Raw genomic sequence first — 16481 nt, 5'->3', positions numbered from 1 at the left:
GAAGTGTATATGTTTGCAATTTCAAAGACTGACCACCTTGACTAGGTTTTAATTATTTTAATTAATTAATGGGCAGGTTACCTGCTTCTTTAGCTAATGCTAAACAAGTAATTTCCAACAGTGACGTTCAAACTAATCTCTCTTACGTACGTACTCCATTTTCATTAAAACACTTCTCTAATACTATTACTAGTACTTTGGTTAATTTAATTAAATTACATTAGCTTTAGTGTGCTACTAAAGGTCATCTGTTCACCAGCAAATTAATAATTGTTTCATTGTTTAATCAGGAATCACTGACCACACCAAACACTGACCTAATTAATTATTAATTAATCCTCAAAGCACCATTAATAAAGTGATAGAAACCCCTCAGTTTAATTGTCTAATAAATATTCCATTATTGTGCCAACTGTAGCAGCACCCAAACAAACACTGATTTTTCTTTTTTCAATTTCTTCATTTATTTAATCCTTTTCATGTTCTACGGCATATGGTACCTTTTTCTGTATAGTTGAATAAAAAGTTATACATTAGAGTCGAAGTCAGGATTTGAAATTTACTGGATCTAAATCTAATCATTTAATTTACTGAAATATAAATTTATAATTTATACATATTTAATAATTTTCTTAGGATAAATACAGTTATAACGATTGAGTTCGACCGAACGTGTAACCTAAACTCTAGCTCTACCTATACATCGTGGATGAAACATCATGATGTTATTATGGGTATGAGAAAAGTGCCACGCCAAATAAGAAGAAACTCTTCTTTGATTGGTGAAAATCCTCAAATAACGAATGCTTTATATATATATATATATATATATATATATATATATATATATATATATATATATATATATATATATATATATATATATNATATATACTAAAAAACTGAGATTAGCTATGAACTGCATCGTTAATCGGTCGCTAAATCGCTCATGCTAATAAATTTTTTTATAATCTATTGCTAACCCATTGTTAAGTAGGATTATTAACGAATTTTTCTGTTAGCTACAGAATTTGCTCGTCGCTAATTCCTATTTTTTTTAGTAGTGTATATATATCGTTTTTTTAAATCGACAAGACTGTAGCTGTATATTTTTGACATGTCTCTTGCAGTTTTTTTCTTTTAAAAAGGAATTGAATGATTTATCTTTAACGAAATCGACGGATTTGCTTGAGCAATTAAAGGCTTTATTATTGTTATTTTAATATAGTTTATATTTTTCTGACCTAGTTAAAAAGTCTTGACTGACGATGGTACCATTTTCATCTTTTCCTCTGAAAGAAAATATCTTCCTTGAACTTGTTGTATTTCATTTTGACAAAATTAAAGTTTCCAATTTCTTTCACATAATATTCTCCAGGCTGTTCATTAATTGAATATCTCATTATGTTTTAAAAACCAACTTTACACAGTTACCCAACAATTTTCTTCAAATATCATGGAGTTGACCATTAATATACACTTAATCCTAAGAATTTAACTTATTCTATGCACCAAACTTTGTGTAATAATTTTATACTATTAATGGATTTAACTTGATATAATAGCCTAACAACTTGTTTGGATGGTTGTTACATGTCGTTTTACAATGTATCGTATTGTATTGTTTGATGAATACAAGATTGTATCGTTTGCGTCGTTTCAAGATATCACGCACCAAAAATATGAAGAATAAACTTGCAACCTTACTAAGAAAAAATAGGATACGAGTAGAATTATGAAAAGTAGGGTAAATGATAAAATATATTTATTTAATAATAAAGAAGGGCAAAATGAGAGAAAAATTAGGTAACGACGCCACCACTCCAAATCCGTCGTTACATAAACTAGCACTTTTCATCGTTACATAACGACGGATTTAACGATACGATACAATAAAATTTAAGTAACAATCAAAACAAACATTATATTTAAAGTAACAATACGATACAATACAATATGTAACAACCATCCAAACAAGCTGTAAGTAGCTGGTCATCTGAATTATTTGTCATGTTACTAATCTTATTTTACAACATTATCTTTTAAATAACCTGATAATATAAAAAATAAAAATTACTTTCGATGTATAAAAATTAAACTTGAATTCTAATCACATGCAAAGTAAAACCGTTTGCCCAACATGAAGCTAGTGAAATTAAGTAATCAAAATTGCAAGCTCTGTCGAATGCTCTTAGCTCAAAAGTATGTGACTTCAGTTGCCTTTGAATAGTCTACTGACTACCATCGACGAGTGTAAGTGGGATGAATAGATGAGTTACTTCCGCTTTTAATTAGAGATCTTGGATTTACACCATAGAACTAATTAAAAAAATTCGTGATAAGGAGCGCTTTTCCTTTTAATGGAACGAAAATTCGTATTAGCCGGACTTAGTGGTGGCAAAATAGAAAAGAAAAAAAGTTATCCACCATATGATCATCCATTAAAAAATAAGTTGGGTAATGAACTTTTTAAAAATGGGTCGAATATGAATAAGAGCCATATTATCCACTTAGAAAATGGATAACTAATGGGTTTAACTTTTACATTTGTAAAGACTCAAATTGGGAGATTAGAAATTCTCCCAAAAGTGATCATATTCAAGAAGCCATGGATAATATGGATATCCATATTTTTCGCCGGTTAACCTGTTTTTTATCCGTTTAAATATATGTCGGGTCGGATAATGTATCCGTTTTGCATTACCCGTTTTGACCCGCCCACCTCCAATCCGACCCGCGCATTTGCCCACCCCTAGTTGGATTAGTGAGTTCCAAGAATACCAGATGGTTAAAGAAAAATAGCCTACTAACTATGGTTAAAAAAAATAGTGTATAGTAACTATTAAAGGCTAGGTTAAATTGAAGAGACATGAATGTACAAGATTGAGTGTGTACATGCATGTATCAAGGATATGTATACAAAAAGCTGTGACCTGTATCTTTCACTTGAATCTTTTGTGTTCCAATCCTTAAACATGATAATGTCAATCCTATGAAAATATAATAATAAAGAAAAGGAACAGAATAATAGGATGATCTCTTATATAGATAGGTATAGCTATATGGGAGCCATTTATTGTCAAACTGACAAAAGAAGACAGGTTTTTGTCATAAGATCCAGAAATTCAGATCTAGAATAGGGAGAGAGAGCCACACTATACTCCACATTCTTCTAGTTGGTCCTGCTCCTCCTCCTGCTGCATCAAAAGCACCATCTCTCCATGAATTCAGCAAACTCTATTTCCTAAGATTCTCTCTTCACTCCTAGTCAAAATTACAATATCAAACACTTGATTTTTTATTTAACACAATAAGAAATTAAATTTTAAAAAAAAAAAACTAACATGAATAATGCAGTTGCTACTTGCAGGCAATGGCGGAGCCACATAGCTTCCAGGGGTATAAAAAAATTATTTTTTCATGTATATATATTATGAATTGAATCCTCCTGACTTATTCGTGAATTACTTCTTTAAATTATTCACACTACTTGTAAAAATTACTCTATATCAAACAATAGACATTTTTTAATTTAATACAATAAGAAATTAAATACAGAAAATTCAACATGAATAGTTAGTTGCTACGTACTTGCAGGAAAATAGACTTGTTACACAATGTTTCGGTACTAAATGAGAAGGCAAGAATCTTGTTTGAATTTATTTATATTTATAATATAAATAAACCACATCAATTAGATTAGGTAGCACCCTTATTATACATTATGACTTTTTTTATTGCAGTTAACTCGGTTGCCGTGAGTGAGACTTTGAAATAATTTTTTTTTAAGAATCTTTATCCTTTAAAAGTATCTATTATTTTTTATGTAGTAGATGTGAATATTATTGTCTCATATACCTAGATTTAAACCTAAATAAATCCTTAGGGGTCGTTTGGTTTGAATACGGGTTATGCTGGGATTAGTTATCATGGTATTGTTTTCTATCCATTGTTTGGTATGTTGTATTAAAAATGACATTTGCATAATTTCTAAGAAGAAGGTATAAGTTATCCCGCCACTAATTACCCTACACCCTATAAGGTATAAGTTATCTCGGTACTAATTTCAATCCCGGGATAACTTATAGCAGGTTTGCTAACCAAACAAAGTATTTAGGTGGTATTAAATCTTTATACCGGCACTATATCTACTTATATCTCATACCAAACGACCCCTTAGATTTCAAATAACAATAAAAGAGAAGAAAAACACAGAACGAGTGAACAATTAAGTCGAACACCTTGATTGATGGAGTACTAGGAGGAAAAAAAGTACATCCAAAGAACAATTAAAACATAGGGAAAAGGAAAAAATAAAAAGAGGAACCCTAAAATGCTACTCCTATGTGGAGAGTGAAGAGCAATGGTGAGAACTTTTATTGTGGAGATTAGTATACCACATAGAAAATAATTATAAAGGAGAGATACATTTAGCTCTAGGTAGGGAAGGAATTAAACTTAATGATTTGATGTGTGAATATTACACAAATAATTTTCTCTATCAATAGAAAACCCAAGAATGTGATGAGAAGAAATAGAACGAAATCGAAGTAGGGAACAGCTAATTCATGTTGATTAATAAATTCTTCCTTATTTCGAATGTTGAATCAAATAATTCAAGAAGAAAAATATACACAAAATAAAACCTCAAAATACTTTTGTCATCCTCCCATTTTCTGGAATTACTTGAGAAGGAAAAGTTATTGAGTTGCTGTGTGAATTTTCTCACAACTTTTGAGACTTGATGAGAAGAAAATCGAAGTAAGAGAAGCTATACCTCATGTAAAGTCAAACCAAAATTCAAGGAGAAAATATAGACAAATAATAAATACCTCAAATTACGTTTGTTTATCTTGTGCGCGCTTCACCATTTTTACCATACACATAATAATTAAAAGGAATCAAGAAATTAACTCTAAGTTCTCACACTTCTTCTTTTTTTCCCTTGAATTATTGTTGTTATCATTACCTCTAATTAAAAAGGTGGACGGCCATGAGCCCAAGCAAATGCTTCATGGTTCAATTGTCCACCATTTGGTAGCAAATTTGGTGGCAAGTTATATACTGGCATATTTGAAGATGGATCTCCCATACCACCACCGCCACCACCTTGTTGTTGGGCCCCTCCACCACCACTACCTCCCATTCCCGGCGGTGATCCTCCACCACCACCACCTCCAAGCTGCCCTTGTGCCGCCTGTCCACTGCCTTCTTCCTCCTCCTCCAACGGCAGCCTCTCGTATGTAGCATTAGAAAACGTTGATGCAATCACCATAACAGGTCCTGATGCTACTAATGGCCCTACTACACTCCCCCCTACAACTTGTCCTTGTCCTCCGGCTAAGTATATAGTCAAACCTGTATTAAACGGTTCAAACTTTTAGATGAAATAGTCACATAATTAATTATATATAGTATCAAACAGACAAGAGGTGTACTGGGACATAACATAATTAAGTATTATAATTAAATGTGTGCGGTTGTACAATTCAATATGAAATTAGAGTAGACAAGAGACTTGGAGACATAATTTTTAACAGATGAGATAACAACCTGTTGATCCAGGAGGAGCTGGTCCAGGAAGGAAAGCACCGGTCAACGATAAGATCTCGAAACGGCCGTGTAACGCCATGACAGCACTACCAGGAGCAGAAGGTTGCCTTAGGGTTACATTCGTTACAGTTCCAGTAGCACTCAAAACACAAACACCTCTTTGTCTTTTTCTAGCAAACTGAGCTATGCTTTCAGCTACATCTGCACCATTTGCAACTTCCATAACGTGACTTCTCAGCGCGTTAGGGCTATCCCTAGTCACGAAAATGGGCGGTTTCGGCTTGTTTTTTGAGCCAGCTGGTCGACCTCTGGGTCGACGAGTGGCTCCCTCAACTGCGCCCTCTTTAGGGTCGTCGCTATGATCTCTTTCTTCGTCGTGACTTCCACTTCCCCCGCTGTTGTCGTTCATAGAAACCCCCAGATCTGGTTTTTTATTGAGTGCCGGCGAGCCAGTTGAGGATGATGTCTCAACTCCTGATAAACCTACTTGGCCTGTCCACCATGGGTTTGCCATATTTTTAGTTTGTTACAATCTCAAAGATGGGGTTTTCAAGTGAAAAATAATACTAAAGTTCTAATAAAAAAACTTGGAATTTTCTATGTTATGTGAAATTTCAAGATTTTGAGACAAAAGGGTTTTTTGTTATATTTTATAGTATACAAAATGAGCAAGAGATAAGGATGAATAAGGAGATTGATAAATTCAACAAGGATCTAAGCAAAGAGCTAGAGAGATGATCATGAGAAAAAGAGAAGGGAGAGAGATGAGGAATAGAGAGAAAGGAGAGAGTGATGATGATAATTAAGGAACAAGAAGAAAGAGTTAAGCTTTGTGGGTTCCTCTTTATATTTTTTTAAGCTTTGATTTATAATTATATTCGTTTTTTTTTTGTGGGGGTGGGGCAGACATAGGTATCTTTATACAAATAACCAGTTGTGTTCACTGTTTGTTGTTTTATCTACTTATATATACATGATTATACACATATTATATACGAATTATACATATATTGTACATTTGCTGATAATTTTTACGCTAATTATGGGATTCAAAATAATGAAAAAAATTAAAAGAGATTGTGGCCAATGAAAATTGAACCAGCAACCTTATAAATGTTTTGAACCCTGTTAGGAGAATACAAAATATGAAATATAGAGGTACAAACTAGATTTTGCCTTACATATACAGTGTAATTTTTCGACGAAGAGCGTTCGAGTGAACCCCTTCGGCCCCTAAATCCGCCCCTGGGTGGGAGATGGGGTGGGTGGAGGCTGTCACAAGTCACAAACACACAAAGATACACAAATTAGAATTATGTCAAAGGGTGAAATGGTAGTAGCTATAATTCTCAAAGCTAAAGAGTGATCTTGAGAAATGAGAAATGGGAAAGAGAGCTGGAGAGATAAGGGGTCTCTTGGAAATTAGGGTTTGGTGCGTGGGGTCTTGTGCGCGTGAGGTAGTGGGTTGCACGTTCTCTCTTGCCCCCAAGATAGTATAAACATATTTGTTTGTACATACATTAGTTTATGTTTTGTGCATGTTGACCGTATAATTTCTTTAAAATTGTGCTAAGTAGACCTATAATATATGCTCTATCTCTTTCAATTTATGTGATAGGATTTAAATAAATATGAAGTTTTGAAGAAAAAAAGTTTTTTTAATTTTTGAAATTTATGGTCATAACTAATGTTGTCACAATATTTCTGTGTTTATAAAGACTTTTGAAACTTTATCTTAAAATATTTCATTATATTTGCTTGACTATAAAAATTTTTCATTAAGGATGATATAAAAGCTTATCTTTAATCGTTTCTAAATTTTATTTGAAAGTTATCATTCTTTTCGAAATGGACTAAAGAATATTGCCATATAAATTGAAACCGGGAATATATTATAGGTAATTTTTGCAACTGAACTGCTTTGCTAGTAAAAAGAGTTCTTACATTATCTGTAAGTAATATGTATAATTTAAAAACATCATGCATATTACATATAACTATAGAGAAGTGTGCATGATGAGATGTCAATGTGATATTCCTTTCATCATTAGCTTGAAGTATCGGACTCGAAGTCCATATATAAATGGATAACCTTTTTGATATAGAGAGCATTTTATCCTCTTAGTGAGTCTACCTAACTGCAAATATTCATCATGCCGATGAGCTATAACATACATAAGAATTTGTGCATCTTCCGTTGTATGCATCAAAATTATTGCGCACACACACTAAACTTTGTGTACAAAGAAAAGTGTTAAATGATGAGGGGAAAAAAGAACCACAAACAAATAGCAGAAGTAATATATTACAGATTGAAAAATAACCGAGTGTGAACATCTCATATTCAAATTTAAGCAGTTAGAGAGAATATATTTTAATTTACTTAAATTATGTCTTTAACATTAGTATTTACTTAAATTATATTTTCAACAGTAAATAATTTATTAGTTTTCATAGATCGAGCTCTAGGTCTACTCTAACGGGGACTTGAGAGAGAAAGAAGATCAGAGAAAATAAGTGTGCAATTACAGAATTAGGAAATGAAGAATAATGAGCTCAATTCTGTATTGAATAAATAGCTAATGTGTATATACAATGTGTAACTGCTTCTAACCGACTAACTAACACAACCATAATTAACTAATAACTAATCTACACTAACTCTAGTTCATTTAACTTCACGTAATTTCATTCTCAACTCTCCCCCTCAAGCTGGTAGGTGTGAAAATATTGAGCACTCCCAGCTTGAAAAATAAGTATTCATCACATGATCTCAAAAGTGCTTTGGTTAGTTAATCCTTAGAATTCACATGTTGTGTCTTGATCAATCCTTGTTGAATCTTATCTCTTATGAAGTGACAATCTATTTTTATATGCTTAGTTCTTTCATGATATACTGGATTAGCTGCAGTTTTTAGTGCTGCCTTGCTATCACAGAATAGATCAATTGGCAATTTCACCTTTGTTCCAAGTTCATTGAATAAACTTGTCAACCAAGCTAGTTCAGCAACTGTCCAGGCCATACTTCTGTACTTTGCTTCAATTGAGCTTCTAGAGATTGTATTTTGCTTCTTTGACTTCCATGATATGAGCGAATTTCCATGCTTAATGAGAAATTCAGTCACTGACTTCCTTGTGTTGGGGCATGATGCACTGTCTGCATCACAATAAGCAGCTAGTACATTGTCCTTCTCACTACTCATCAAAATACCCAACCCTTGGATCCTTTTTTATGTATCTTACTACTCTCAATGCAGCTTCCCAATGACTTCTTTTGGATAAACTGGCTCAATGTTTGAACTTCAAATGCAATGTCTATTCTAGTTAGAGTTAGATATAGCAATTTACAATAAGTCTCTGATACTTTCCTTTGTCTTCTAAGATGTCATCACCTTCTGCTCCTGTAACTTTATCCAACCTTTTATTAATGAGTTTTTGATTGTATTCCAGTAGAGTGTAGGCTGGTTTGGATGCACTCGGTCCTAAATCTCCAATGCGTTCCAATGCATACTTTCTTTGGTTCATTAAGATTCCTCTCCTTGACCTACTATACTCAATTCCCAGAAAGTATTTTAACTCTCCAATGTCTTTTATGTTGGATGTTGCATGCAATTTCTCATTAGTTGTTTCTATGATCTTGAGGTTGTTTTCAGTGATCAACATGTCATCAACATATACTAGGATGATCACAATATTGCTTTCCTGCTTTTGTGTGAACAAAGAGTAATCTAGACTGCTTTGTGTAAATCCTTGTGATTGTAAAGCTTATGTTAATTTTACATTCCATTGTCAACTTGCTTGTTTTAACCCATAAAAGGATTTGACAATCCTGCATACTGTATTCTCCCCCTAGATTGCAAAGCCCTTTGTAAATCGCATGTAGACCTTATTTGGTAGAACCTTGAAGAAAGGCATTGTATACATCCATCTGATGTACATGCCATCCTTCTGTTGTAGCAATTGAAAGCACAGATCTCACAGTCACAATCTTCACAACCGGAGAGAATATTTAATTATAATCAATACCCTCTTGTTGATTATAGCCCTTAGCAACAAGCCTTGCCTTATAACTCTCTATTGATCCATCAGCCTTGTACTTGACTATGAATACCCATTTACATTCAATAGGTATCTTCTCTAATGGTAGAGTAACCAGTTTCCACGTTCTGTTATCTGCTAGGGCCTGGATTTCTGCTTTCATTGCTTCCACCCAAAGTGGATCCATTCAAGCTTCCTAAAAGTTTCTAGGTTCCAGAACAAATGTGAAAGCAGCTAGGAACTGCTGGTAGTGAGGATGCATATGATCATAGCTGCTGAAATGTTGCATGGGATAAGGTGATGCAGGATCACAGTTGACATTGGCCGTTACATAGTCAGTCATCCAACCAGGAGTCTTTTTGTCCCTAGTTAATCTTCTCAAAGGTTCTGAATCAATAAAGGTGGATAGAATGGAAATTTCTGGACTGCCATCATGTTGTGGATGAGGATCATGAATGGCATCCGGTTGAAGGTCAATAGCTTGTAGTGGAACACCTACTTCTCCCTGTGTAAATTTTGCATTAGTGTTTGCTGAAGAAATTTCTTCTATCTCAGTATCAAAAGGTGCCAAATCAGGAAGCCAAGAAGAAATTGTGCCATCTTGAGAAAATAAAGGAGATTGATTATCCTTCTGATGTTTAAAAGGAAACATGGTTTCTCTAAATCTAACATCCTTGTTCACAAAGAAGGCATGATTAGTTAGGTCAAACAAATGTATCCTTTGATTACTTCTGAGTATCCCATCATGACTGATGCAATGGCTCTGGCATCAAATTTATCATGAGGATTTTGCCTCTTTGCAAAACAGAGGCATCCCAGTACTCTTAAGTGGTCCAAGCTAGGCCTTTTGTGATGAAAAATCTCATAAGGTGTTTTCCCTTGCAATGATACAGAAGGCATTCTATTGATTAGGTACGCTACTACTAACACACAATGACCCCAAAAATTTAAAGGAATTCCTCCTTGAAACCTCACAGCTCTTCCCACTTCTAGAATGTGTTTGTATTTTCTCTCAGCTACTCCATTTTGCTGAGGAGTATTGATAAGTGTGGATTTTGACCACTTATTAGTATCTTTTTACTTTTGTTTTAGTCCGCAAGTGTTGATTTATGTTCTCAAAACTAATGAAAGTGTGCAAATTACATAAATGTTGGAGATTTAGGCTCTTATGAATAAATCCGACTCAAAAAGGAGTGTTCCGAATCACAAGGAAAGAAGGGGTACAACAGACCAAAATTGCGGTCCACAGAAGTATTTCTGCGGCCGCACAAGTAAGTGCGGACAGCAGAATTCTCCTTGCAGTCGCAGATTTGTTGCTGAAAGCTCAGAGATAGAATGAAGAGAAATGCGGACCGCATACGATTTGTGCGGTCGCAGAACATGGTCGCACTAACAAAAATTCAAAAATTTAAGAGAGTTTGCAAAATGACCAAGACTTAAACCTTGCCTGAAGTGCGCACCGGCACATGAATTGTGCGGCCGCAGAAGCTGAATTGCAGCCGTAGAGCAAATTGTGTAACTGCAGAATCCATTCTCCTGCAAACTCAAGCAATGTGCGTACCGCACATGGAATTGTGCGGCCGTAGAACCTCCCGAGGGGCATTTTTTGTCAGTGAATTTTGAGCCATTATAAATAGACGGGAAACACATTTCTAAGTCAAGTATTGAAGTTTTCTTAGCTGTAGCCGTTGTAGTTTACTATTTTGGATAATTTTTGATTATTTTGAGACAAAACATCATAGTTTATCATTTTAATTTTATATTAAGGATTTAATTAGTATTTATTCTTTGTTTTCTTCATTTTCTATCATGAGTAGCTAGACTTTTACTAGGATTGTGACCCAACCCTAGTGTGTAAACCTTATGGGTATTTGATTTAATGCTCGTTTATGATTGAATGCTTGTTATTTAGCCTTGTTCATGCTTTAATTTTAGAACTAATGGTTGCAAACATTGATTCATGCCTTTTTGACTTGGTCTTTAGTTGAGAAAGAGGGACCTAGTCTAGGAAAACTTGGCTAACAAGAAATTGGTTGGTTAAGGTTTTGACTAGCCTAATTAACGTGTTTGAACTAGAGATAGGGAAAACCCGACTTGAGCTCATATCAACTATTTAGCTTGATACCCATTTGGGCTTGAGAAAGCCAAATTGGAAAAAATCACTCTATGAATGAGAGGTATTGAGTGGGTAACTTAGAGTTGAGAGCTATAATACACCCCGATCAATAAAATAAGTGTTAACGTAATTAACCCATTAGGCGAACACCTAGGCGAGGGTTACATCCCTAGGCTTTTTACCAACTTGAAAACAACCAAAAATAATTAATCAATTCCTAGTTTCATTTCTATAATTGAACATCAATAGTGTAGTTTATACAAGTCATTTTCAACACAAACTTGTTTGGAAGTGTATTTAAGATGTTTCGTCTTCGCGCATCGAGTATACGCTAGCACCCATTGTTAGCTCCCTGAGGAAATCGACCCTAACTCATAGTTGGGTAATTCTTCCAACAACCTCTTTCGCTTATTGTTGAGTATGAATGGGGAGTGGATCAATTATAGACACAAGATCTTTGATGTATAATTTCCACGGATTGATAAAATTGAGAACAATATGAATTGATAAATTATGTACCATTATCAGACCTTATTATTTTGACAATTTCATCAAGTTGAGCATGAACCATCCTAAGAAAATTTCTCAGTGCTACAATAACATCACTTTTGTGTTTCAACAAATATAACCAAGTCATTCTAGAATGGTCATCCACAATTGTCAAGAAGAGTTTATTCCCATTGAAGGTCTGTACATGATAGGGCCCCCATACATCAATATGCAACAGATTAAAAGATTCGGTAGTTCTACTATTACTGGTGTTGAAAGATAACCTAGTATGCCCTGCTAGAGGGAAAATCATACATTTTTCAATACATTTCTACACCCTTCTTGGGGCAAGCACAGTAGCTATTTTATTGTTTTGACTGAGGCATGGCCTAGTCTTTTATGCCAAAGCTCAATATCTATTTTCTCCTTTACTACATTCATCACTTTAGATCTAATTTCAGCCTTCTCAGCATGTGCTTGTGAGAGCCATTAGAGTCCCCCTCTCTCTCTCTCTACCAATCTCCTTGACCTTCCCTATATAAAAGTCCCGGAACACACAGAAATATGGAAAGAAACATATTGAGAAACATAGAGCTTTTGTGACTTTAGATATTGACAACAAGTTGTAGTTGAAATCTGGTATGTAAAGGACATTATCTAAGACTTCCTTGTCGAGTATCCTACAAGTACCAACGTGTGGTATGTTAGTTGTTCCTCTATTAGGTAGATGTACCTTTTTCCCGCAAAAAAGTTCTAATTCAAGTTTGATATCCAGTATAGTTATATCAGAAACCATACGATTTGTAGCTCCGGATCGGAATCAATTATACATTCCTTTTTATTTGAGTTTACCAAAATGCTTTGATATTACCTGCCATATTAGCTGAAGTTTCACCCACACTATCCTTGCTAAGAAGTTTGAGAATCTGATTATACTGCTCTGGTGTAAAGTACGGACCTCAAAAAACATCATCAGTAGAACATTTATCTCCTTCATTAATATTTCCTGCTCCTATGTCCTGCCTTTTATGATCTTCAATTGAACATTATGAGCTGCAACATTGACTCCAGTTTTCTTTTTATGTTTGAAGTTTGTAGGATAGCGTATCAGTTTATAACGTCCTTCACGAGTGTGACCTTTCATTTTGCAATAGTCACAATACAAATGTAGTTTCTCTTTGGCCTTTGCCCCGATCCACCCTTCATTGTCACCAAAGCTGTCAACTCTCCTCCTTAACTTGTGCACAAATTATTACATATTGCATTGACTTTCCCTTTCCATCAGCATATGATAGGTCTTGTTATTTGTAGGAACTAGAACTATCATGAGCAACTGACTCCTTGCTTGTTCATATAATTCATTCAGTCCCATAAGGAACTGCAAAAACTTCAACCTCTTCATAAAAACAACAAACTCCTTAGACTTAGCATAGCACATCCTGGAATAGGTGCTAAGCTGTTAAAGTCGGCCCACAACAAACGTAATTTTGAAAAATAAGTTGATATCGAGCTGGTTCCCTGATTAATAGTAGCAATTTCCTCGTGGATCTAGAATATCATAGAATAATCAATTTTGTCGAATCACTCCTTCAGATCTATCCAAACTGCCGATGCATTTGAAGAATACACAATCCCACTGTATAATTCATTTGATACACAATTCATAATCCATGAAAGGACAATTGCGTTGCATCGCTCAATAAACTGTTGATACCCAATTTTGCCCTCATATTTTCCCAAATAGTATATGTATTTTCAAAATCTCATTCTTGCATCATTACTTAATTTACAAGATTTATACAAATATTTTATAATTTTTCCATGATTTTTAGAGCTTTATTTAATTTTCTTGCATTCAAATTACTTAAATATTTATTAATTATCCCTTTAAATTATTTTTGATGACTTAATCATCCAAATTTGTTATTTACACCCATATTCATGTTTTAAAATATCTTACATCATTTTATATAATTACATCTGTATTTTAGTTATTTATGTAATTTTTGCAATAATAGCCTATATTCATGTATAATTGTATTTTTATTACATTATTTGTGCCAAATAGCAATTTATATTTTTATAATGTTAAGTTATTATTTTTAATTATTTTATTGCATAATTAATATTGTTATTATTTATTAATTAGTTTTATAAATTATTTTTTGATAAATTTTGTGTATTTAAACTATGGCCCTGTTTTAAGTAATTTTCGGACCAAATTTGGCCCAAATTCTTAGCCCAATAGCCCCCAGCCCAAGCCAAACACCCCTTTAATAAACTCGGTCGGTACCTATCTTCATGACCCGCCCCTTCATTTTGTTAATCCTGGCCGTTGATCTCTCAAGATCAACGGCCCTCGTTTATTCCCCCCTCTTTAATTAACCTAACCCAGAAACCCTAACCCCATTTCCCTGAGACCGCCGCCCTAAAATCCTCTCTACTCTCTCCTCTCAAACCCTAGTCGCCTCACTCAAATCTCTTCCAAATACGATGAAATCATGGATTCTTCCTACGATTTTCTTACCTTTTATGGTCATCTCATCGTTTCTTACAAGACTATGGTGTTACATAGTACTTGCCTCAATTTTGGCAAGTACCAATCCTTAAATCGGGTGCCACCACCTTCAACCTCTGAGATATTAGACGATATTTCGTCTATATGCACTCACTACCATCTGTGCTTTCCTTTTGAACTAGGGTTTACTTGATTGTAACGACCCGACGGGTTGTTTTGCTTTCTACAACTCTGTTCCCCTAAATAAGACTTTCCGTACTTTCTTTTATAGATTTATGACTTGCGTGGATGGTTGTTTTGGGATTTGGAAGAGTTTGGGTTGAAATCGGAACACTTGGTTCCTTAAGGTTGGCTTAAAAGGCCAGGTTTGACTTCGGTCAACATTTTGAGTAAGCAACCTCGGAATCGGGATTTGACGGTTTCAATAGGTTCGTATGATAATTTCAGGGCTTATGTTCGGATCGGATTTTGGATGACCCAGGAGCGTTTCAGCGCCTAATAGTGAAAGTTGGTTCTTGAAGAACTTTGAAGTTCTTTAAATTTGGTTTGGAGCGAGTTTTGATGATTTCGAGGTCCAAAATGAATTCTGAGATGGGGAATAGTTCTGTAATGTCATTTATGACTTGCAAGCAAAATTTGGTGTCATTCCGAGTAGTATAAGTACGTTTCGGCGCATTGGAAGTAAATTGAAGAACTTGAAGTTCAAAGTTTGATTCAATTTGGTTTTGGGGTATGATTCTTGGTTTCGTTGTTGTTTTTTCATGTTTTGAGAGTTCGAGCAAGTCCGTATTAGCATTACAGACCTGTTAGTGCCTTTGGACGGTGTCCCGAGTGGCTCCGGTGAGTTTTGGACCCCTCGAAGCAATATGCAAGAAACAAAAAATGCCCAGTTCTGGTTTCCTTCTTCGCGAACATGAAGGGACCATCGCATTCGCGTAGAAGGATTTGGGGCTGGGGGGAAATGTGCTAGGCGTTGGCGATAACTAGTCCGCATTCGCGAAGGACTGGGGCCAGTGACCTTCACGTTCACGTGAGGCGACTCACGTTCGCATAGAGTAGCTGGGCTGGGCTGGAGGCCGCTATGATCTTCACGTTCGCGAAGCAACACTCGTGTTCACAAAGGGTAGGCCAAGCCAGCCTCCGCGTTCGTGAGACCTTAGTCGCATTCGCGATGAAGGGTCTTCAGGCGGCCTGATTCATTTGCCTTCACAAAAGCGAGGCCTCTTTCGCGTTCGCGAAGAAGGGGGGCAGCTGGGCAGTGAGTTTAAAATCGGGACTTAGGCATTTTTGGGGTCATTTATTACACTCTTGGGCGATTTTAGAGCTCTTAAGGAAGGGATTTTTACCTAGCTTTGTGAGGTAAGCAATTTCTACCTAATGTGAGTTTAATACATAGATTATGGGTAGATTATAACATGTAAATTAGTAAAAATTATGGGTTAGAGGAAAACCTAGTTTTTTTGATAAAAATTGAGTTTTACCAAGAAAATGGTTATGGAACTTAATGAAAATCATATATTTATGTTCCTAAGTTTATGGGTAACAACTTTCTTCGAAAATTGCCGGAATCCGGGCACGTGGGCCCGGGGTGAATTTTAGGAATCTTGCATTTAGAGTTGGAAAATTACTTAATTAGTTGGGATATGAACTTCTAAGCCTATATTGATTAGTTTTTACACTATTTGGATACTTTTGGTTTGTTCGGCACCAAATTGAGGGTTTGGGCATAAGCTTGGACCGGAAAGTAGGCCTTGAAGCGAGGTAAGT

At 35.0% G+C, this 16481-nt stretch overlaps 1 protein-coding gene across 3 annotated transcripts; it reads right to left on the bottom strand.

The window, feature by feature from the left end:
* Positions 1-2831: 2831 nt before the first annotated feature.
* On the bottom strand, positions 2832-6386 carry LOC109218060 (AT-hook motif nuclear-localized protein 20-like). 3 transcript variants are annotated; one of them, XM_019382378.1, is made up of 3 exons: positions 5554-6386; positions 4970-5358; positions 2832-3264 (listed from the first exon to the last, which is right to left on the bottom strand). In XM_019382378.1, the coding sequence occupies exons 1-2, from the start codon at positions 6065-6067 to the stop codon at positions 4976-4978; spliced, it is 897 nt and encodes a 298-aa protein (XP_019237923.1). In that variant the 5' UTR covers positions 6068-6386; the 3' UTR covers positions 2832-3264; positions 4970-4975. The 3 variants fall into 3 exon arrangements, with proteins under 3 accessions (XP_019237923.1, XP_019237924.1, XP_019237925.1); XM_019382379.1 differs by having other exon boundaries at positions 2832-3261; XM_019382380.1 differs by having other exon boundaries at positions 2832-3256.
* Between the last annotated feature and the right edge of the window lie 10095 nt (positions 6387-16481).

The sequence above is a fragment of the Nicotiana attenuata genome, unplaced genomic scaffold (genome assembly GCF_001879085.1).
Source record: "Nicotiana attenuata strain UT unplaced genomic scaffold, NIATTr2, whole genome shotgun sequence".
NCBI classification, from domain to species: domain Eukaryota; kingdom Viridiplantae; phylum Streptophyta; class Magnoliopsida; order Solanales; family Solanaceae; genus Nicotiana; species Nicotiana attenuata.
The sequence above is the reverse complement of the archived record's forward strand: the minus strand, read 5'-3'. Positions and strand labels throughout refer to the sequence as shown.